General features: G+C 51.1%; 1 protein-coding gene across 1 annotated transcript in view; it reads right to left on the bottom strand.

Moving 5' to 3' along the window:
* Positions 1-2,661: 2,661 nt before the first annotated feature.
* Positions 2,662-7,865, bottom strand: part of IUM83_17407 (Nucleoprotein TPR) — a gene marked incomplete at both ends in the record, with an annotated part of 29,317 nt that continues 24,113 nt past the window's right edge. Inside the window, 2 exons of the mRNA XM_067942360.1 lie at positions 2,662-2,677; positions 2,749-2,764. Coding sequence (XP_067782507.1) covers positions 2,662-2,677; positions 2,749-2,764 — 32 coding nt within the window. The remainder of the gene's footprint in view (positions 2,678-2,748; positions 2,765-7,865) is intronic.

Here is a 7,865-nt window from a genome sequence, read left to right as displayed (position 1 = left end):
GGGAGCGAATGCTGAGCTGGAAATACCTGCAGTCGAACCAGAGGCGTCAGTGGAACGACGAGCCAAGTCACAGCGAGCTGCTGTCTACCCTGAAGCTTCAGTGGGAGCTTCCAAGCCGAAGAAACGTCGCCGAGCCAAGGACGACGACGAGAGCTGGGTGCCGACATCTGAACCACAGCCAGACCAAGCCGATAGCAGCGGTGCTACGTCGAGACCAACGCGGAAACGACAGCGGTCAGTCCGGCTGAAGGACTACGTTGTCACGAATGTGACTGCAATTAGCGACGAGACTGTGCCAATCCCTACCACCCAGAAACAAGCAGCAAGATCGAAGTGCTGGCGAGAATGGAAAGCAGCCATGAACATTGAGATGGACTCGCAGCGCAAGCACGGAACTTGGATCCTCGTGCCGCGCGCGGAGGCCAAGGGCAAGCGTGTCATCTCGTGCAAATGAGTGTATGCGCTGAAGCGTGACGCGGCTGGTCGCATCAAACGTTTTAAAGCTCGGCTAGTGATCCGAGGTTTCCTGCAGCGCATGGGAATTGACTACACCGAGACTTATGCCCCAGTGATCCGGTTTGAAACCATACGATGTGTCATCGTGTACGCGTTGCAACGCGGCTGGGCCATTCTTCAATATGATGTGAAGACCGCCTTCTTGTACGGTGACCTGGACGAGGAAGTGTATATGGAGCAGCCTCCTGGATTTGGTGAAGACTCACCACGCTTTGTGTGTCGGCTCAAGAAGAGCCTCTACGAGCTAAAGCAGGCGCCGCGCGTCTGGAATAAAACGCTGCACAAGTTTCTATCTAAGATCGGACTCGAGCGTCTCGACTCTGACTACGGACTCTACGCCAGAAACGTGGGAGGAGAAGTGATGCTGCTGCTCACAGTTTACGTCGACGACCTCCTACTAATTGGCCCGAGTGATCTGTGTGCCCAGATGGCGAAGCAACTTAGCGCGGAGTACGAGCTGACAGCCCTCGGCCCCGTGAAGTACCTCCTTGGTGTGGAGATTTTGATTGATCGCAAGAGACAGCATGCAATATTCTGCCAGCGGCAGTACATTCGCGAATTACTTCAACGATTCCACATGGAAGGGTGCAACGGCGTTGCGACACCGGAAGCGCTGCGCGCTGAGGTGGTACAGCCCACCAAGTCGGATTCGTCTCCTCCGTACCGTGAGCTCGTCGGTGCACTTCAGTACCTGGTTTCGGCCTCGAGACCTGATATTGCGCATGCTGTGCGTCATCTTAGCAAGTACTTGTCCTGTTTCGACCACACTCACTACGCTATGGCTAAGCGCGTGCTGCGCTACCTCGCCGGTACAGAAAACCACGGCCTTGTGATGGATGTTCCAGCCGAGAATGACGTCGAGCTGGTGTGCTACACTGATGCTGACTACGCTAATGACCCTGATGACCGAAAGAGTGTTAGCGGGTTCGTGACGTTCGTGAACGGTAATGTGGTCTCATATGGATCAAGAAAGCAAGAGATTAACGCACAGAGCACAACTGAAGCGGAGTATATTGCGATGAACGAGGGGGCTCGAGACCTCCTGTGGTTAATGGAGTTATGCAAGGAGCTTAACTGGTCGTCGTCGACGCCCGAGATCCGGGGCGACAACAAGTCCTGTATCTGCCTGACAGCCAAGCCTGGTAAGCCCATCAAGACAAAGCAAATTCAGAACAAGTTCCACCTTGTGCGCCACATGGTGGACACTGAGCAAATTCGGACGAGCCACGTTGGCACAAACGACATGATAGCTGACGTACTGACGAAGGCACTGCCCAAGGAGAAGTTCGAGCGCTGCCGCGACGGCATGAAGGTGCTGCGCATCGACCGTGCTCCGGCCTCAACTAATTCAGTGGGAGAAAACGTGCGTCGTCGTCGGTGATCGCCATGATCCAGTTGCCGTGCGATCTGGATCAGAGCGAGCGAAGACCTTGCGGAAAAGCGAAGCAAGTAAAAGGAAAAGCAAGGAGCAAGCGCGTTCAAGGTAAAGCTCGACAGCGTCGAGCGATAGCCCGAAGAATGCCGTGTTCAAGATGATCATGTGAAGCGGTGCTTCAACAAGATCAAGTGGGAGTGTGAAGTGCAATGACAGAGCCAGGGCAGCGCCCCAGCTCCGCACCTGCAGCGCGGGTGCACCATGCACTGCATACTTGCAGCAGCACTTGTCTAGCGGACGAGTGGCTGCCAGTGCCCCACATACTAAGCTCTAGTTATTGGTTGCTGTATACTAACGATAATACACGCTCTGGGTTTTTGGCTGGTGGCGGTGGGGGCAAATTCACTTCTCAAGAGTTTGCGCAGCGCGCAACCCGCCACCAGCTTTTTCTCCCTGCAGGACTGAGTCCCGCATCTAACGGTGTTAACGCATCTATCTACCTCTATGGTGCAAACCCGTAGCACGAGGGGTTACAACAACTCTCACCGTGTCGGTCGAGCAGGGAAACATCGAATCCAAGACGAGTTTTTTTCGTATTTCGGGGGAGTACACGGGGTCGAGCAACTCGAACGACGTGTCCGAGTCGTTCCACGTGCCCGGGCAGTTGTGCTTGCACCAAACGATACACCCGTCTGCGGCAACGCAGATCCTCCCGGTCACAAACATCGAGTGCAGCCATCCATTATACATGGCGATCGGCAGATCGGTGTTCAAGGGCTGCTGGACCTACGCAGTAACAAGCGTGAGCTTAACCTTCTTGTAATACAATCCAAATTCAAAATAAATGTTGTTCACACCTTGATTTTTTTCCGTCTATGAAGCCAAATGTGTGCTTAAGCAGAGGCTCTCGAGCTTCAACAAGCTTTCCCAGCCCGGCCTGGCGGATGGGAGATGACCACGTTATGCGCGTGGGAGCGTAGTTGCCTAGCGCATTGGACAGCGCTTCCCCCGCCCGCCGTAGTGTCCATGCCAAGGTGCTCGGAGGAAAACCAAACAACATGCTCAGGCTGCTCGACTCCGTCAATCCTACGTAAAAGCACAAGACCAGTCCCAACACCTGGTGACGGTAACGTAGCTTGGGTGGATGGCCTCTCAAACTAGCGCGGGGAATGTAATAGTTGATAGCAAATCGATGAAGTAGCTTGTGAAACGAAGACCTGCATCATCACGTACTGTTAATACATTCGTTTGAGGAAAATAACAGCACTGTAGCTCACCCTGTGAGACTGGTGGCATTTAGGAAGTTTGTGTCGCACCCGTACTTGTACAGGTCCATCCATGCGGACTCGCTGGGCACGTCCAAGCACTGCGCCGTCAAGTAATGGAGGCTGCGCATTGCCACCTTCCACGCCTCGTCGACTAGAAGGCCGAACACCTCCCGGCGGACCTCCTTCAGCGCCTCACCTTGCTTCACGGAGGCGTCGCAAGCAGCAGCAGCAGCACGTCCGAGTACTCGTCGGCCATCTTGACGGATGGTTTGTGCACGACGAGAGGAAATTGAACAATGGCAAAATCCAGAACCACCGGGCGTGTCCGGGACGAAGTGGCGGGTACATTCTTCATGGTGGAAGAAAAATGATAGCGACTGCCTGATACAGGGCAGTATCAATTGGACACAGACGTAGACTGTAAGCCATTTGTGGTGAAGACTTTTTGTGATACAACGACATATATATATTTGTAAACCCGTCATAACAAATGCAGATAAGGGCCAAGTGGCGAACTTCAAGCGCGGGGGAAGAGTGGGGTCTGGAAACCTGGAAAGATTAGTATCCAATATCAAAGCGCCCGGATACACTGGCAAATGTATCGTAGCAGTCAATCATGGATCGGACACACCAATTGCCTGAAAGCAATTTGTGGTGGAACCAATTTGGAATAAGTGAGCATACTCGACGGTATATCTCGACATATCTGCTGCAGTTATGTGAGGTGATCTCTTCATTTTGGTAGGCGTCCAGTAGATGTGGAGGTTTCGTAGTCGTTAGCCAAATAAGTTTTAAGTGAGAACAATATCCCTCAATTCGAAACGATATGTATGGACGACACTCGGTCTTGTTGCGATCGATGATGCTCAGCGCGCACTACTCGCGTTTCATGCCACGGTAATCAATCATGGAGGTTTTGCCTCTCAATATTCTCCGGGTGTGAATGCACACTGCGAATTCGATCCCACGTCTGTTACTTAAGTTCTACTACTTCGCATGAGCACGGCAGCACACGACTAGGTGCTGGTCGGAGGATCCGACGATGCGCGGTGTCGATTTCTTTTCGACAACACGAGACCCCCCCCCCTCTCCTCTTTGAATACATATAACGTTAGAAGATTTCACAGAACTGGTCCATGGTACTGCGCCAAGCACCACAACAAAAAGCGGGAGAGAAAGAAAATTATTATATTCTTTTCACGCTCCACTTATTTTTTAATCCGCACCGAATTCAAACGAGAGGTGTGTATTGTTTCGCGTAGCGTGAACTTGTCATTTACACTAGTAGAAGAAATCGCCGATTCGTGCAGGTCACCGTTGCACGTGTCATTGGCATGTGCCAGTGCCAATCGACTACTACTTGATACCGTGTTGAGCCCTCAATCCCTCATATTGAAGCCACTTCTGGTGGTTGCCTTCGTTCTTCAGCATTTCCCTTATTTTTTCGGCTTTTGCGGCTTTTTCCGCAGCCGGAACTGGACTGAGCTTCTTCAAAAGATCCCCGAAAGAGAAGCCCCTCTCTTCGTCGCTGTCGTCTTGATCCTTCTCAACACGACGAAGCAGCCGTCCGCCCTCCGCTTCGGGTAAACCAACGATAGCAGACAAGGCCTCCTTCTCGATCGCAGCATTGGGAGTGGCGGGCGAAGGGAGCGCATTGGCACTGGTATGGATTGTGGCCGCAATTGCCACCGCGAAGATGAGAGCGAGACGCATGGGTTCGTGATATCGTCAGTTGAAGGGTTGATCACAGGAGTGCTGGTGGGCTGCAAAGCAAAATATGGAATGAGGTGCGCGGTGCCCATTTCGTTTTCATCGTTTGACCTTCACAGAGTACGGCACGTACTGTACGTATTGGTCTGTTGCTATGGACGATTCGCCCCTTTGTATATGTACATGCATAGCCGGCATAACAAGAAAATGAATAATACTTGCGCATCACTTACGTACACCTGTCACACTTGAAGACGGAGTACATTTACGTGATTTTGTCTGTTTATCGTATACATGTACATTTACTGCGTGACGCAGTTGCAAATTAGGTGTGCACCTGTATGATACAAGCGTACCGTGACGGCTCCTGGAATCGCCAAAGTGTTTATCGCCACTGACAGTAAACACCCTTCGCGATCAAACTACATGTATGAGACAAATATACCATGCGGTTCCTCAGGGCCATTCTTAACAGATTTTGGCGTCACCGTGCTATTTGTAGTGGAGGCAATCTCCAGCCGCCCAAGCTAGCAGCAGCGCCAGATGGTTGCAGTCAATCACGGCAAGCGTGATGACTGCGGCTGCGAATCTTGCTTACAACGCAAAGTATGATGACAGCATAACGCAAAAGCTGATGTCCAGCCAGAAATCTAGTGTATTATAACGACAAACTTGATGACTTGTGAACGACAAGTTAGATTGCGATAACTGCGGCTTCACTGGTTAGGCCCTGGTTTCTCCGTCTGTGTCTGGGTCTCGGAATAAATTAAACGATTCTGATTGGCTGGCTGTTTATCCCCAGACAAGCCATTAATTCCCACCTCCAAGGCGGTGGGAATGGTTTGAGGATTTTATTCCGAGATAGGCATCAGTTCGGAGAGGCAGACTATCGCGTGGTTGCCATCGAAGACAAAGGCAACGGCGCTGCAGCGCTTGTGGCGCGTACTCGGGGCCCCGGGAGGAGCGCGCTTCGTCTCAGCCGGAGCTTCTTCGCGGGCGGGATCTTCTCCGCCGCCAGCAGCACTCACGGTGGCGGGGTGCGCAGGGGGTGGGGAAGTCATCAGACGGAGCGTCGCATCCGGGGCGGGCGACAACAACATCTCCATGACGCTTGTTTGCGTGTCGGCGCGACGCAAATTTCCAACTTTCCAACTGCGAGGAGGCATTCTCCCTGGGGTTGTGTATGAGATCTGAATGGTGCGAGGAGACTCAAGCTAGAAAAACGATTTTGACAGGGTATTTGTAGCAGCAACATAATCCCCAGCACCAGCAATCTGGGGACTGCGTCTGGGAATTGCATATTCATTTATCCCCAGACCCAGACGGAGAAACCAGGGCCTTAGCAGGAGCCGCAGCACTAGAGGTAGTTCATGTCCTATTCACTTTGGTTTTTACCAAGTACCGAATTTGAGAATTCCTACATGATATCCCTGGAACATTGAAGTTGTCGCGTTGATCTTGTACACGAGATGTACAGGTACACTGCACAAGAACACTCCTATAATAAATACAAATGCAACGATGCACGTGTACTGTAGTTAGGCTTCTTCCTCGTCGGTAGTCCGTGTATCGATATCGCAATCAACCGATACGTTTGCAAGCACTGCCACTCCCTTCGCTACGTAGAGTTTGTCCAGCGAACGAGATATGCCTCAACCTCCGGCAGCAATGTAGCACCCGCCCCCATTGCACGAGCATTAAAGTGAGCGGCTATCCCTCACTCATATTAGTTTGCTATGAAGTCACGCTTCTTGAACCACGAGTAAATCTGCCACTTTTTCGGAGGACCTCGGCATTCTGCTCGCTCTTTGCAAAATAACTGGCTCTTTTGGCTCGGTTCTGTTGCATTACATGCTGTCATTTAGGAGATCTCGAGTGGTGAGGTGGACTCACCGTTGAACATGATTGGCTCGTGAGGGGTGTGCTTTAGGAGATATGTCTGCTGTAGGAAATCTCAAACTCGGTAATACACTTTGACTGATCCAGCCGTTGTTGTTGTTGTACTACTCGTACTCGCCGTCGATGTACGATTCAGCAGTGAACATCGACATTGTCGAGCTCAATCCTGCCTCGGTAGGGATCTTGATCTCGCCGGCTCCCCCATTCGTGTCTTCATTCTGCAGACACTAAACTAGTTTAATACCATAGCACGGTGATACCTACCGCGTGAGCATAATCGTCGCTGAAAGAGCCAGGTGACGAATAGCATAGCCAGGCGTGAGGTACAAGGCTCGTGATTTTGACCGTGATTCACGAAGGTAGAATAATACGGTATTCAAGGTTCCTATTATGAACCTCGTGAACTTTTGCGTGGTACATGTATTATGCTTTGCAATGCGTTTGTCGTTTTCACCTAGTGTTTTGCCCGAGTTATAATATCTGGCGCCCGATATAAAAACAGATGGCCATTAAATCCTCCAAGTTATAATCGCCAGCCTCGATATCGATCTCGATTTACGATATCTGTGGTCGAATTGCCGATCCAAAAACGAAATTCGGGCCGATTTAATTTAAATCGCGATGTCTGTGTACGGATTATAATGCCGCGCTTTATATATATGAAATATGCAATTGGACACTTACATCTGGACACTTGACGAGTGGTCGGCAGATCGCGCTGCTGATCTGTCGAAGCACCGCAGTTTCCGAAAACCTTCATCGTGCACAAGTGCAGCATGTACTCTCTCGACTACCGTTGGCGAGCCGTTTTTCTCATGCATGTGTATGGAATATGTATGCAGTATGTTAGCGATATATTTGGGCCTAACGTGCGAACACTGCAACGTTGGTACAAGTTGTTTTTGACCGATGGTGTGGTTGATGAAGGAGATCGAACTAACCGCTCGTCGCGTTGGCCGAACGACGTGGTAACCCGTGTTCGAAAGTACGTGAATGCCCACCCTACATTTTATTTAGAGGAGCTACAGCAGTTCGTACGAAACTTTTTTCCTGAAGTGAAATGGTTGCGTAGTATCAACGTGAGGTTTTACATGGCG

This window comes from Phytophthora cinnamomi (genome assembly GCF_018691715.1).
Source record: "Phytophthora cinnamomi strain GKB4 chromosome Unknown Contig106, whole genome shotgun sequence".
Classification (NCBI taxonomy): Eukaryota; Oomycota; class Peronosporomycetes; order Peronosporales; family Peronosporaceae; genus Phytophthora; species Phytophthora cinnamomi.
The sequence above is the reverse complement of the archived record's forward strand: the minus strand, read 5'-3'. Positions and strand labels throughout refer to the sequence as shown.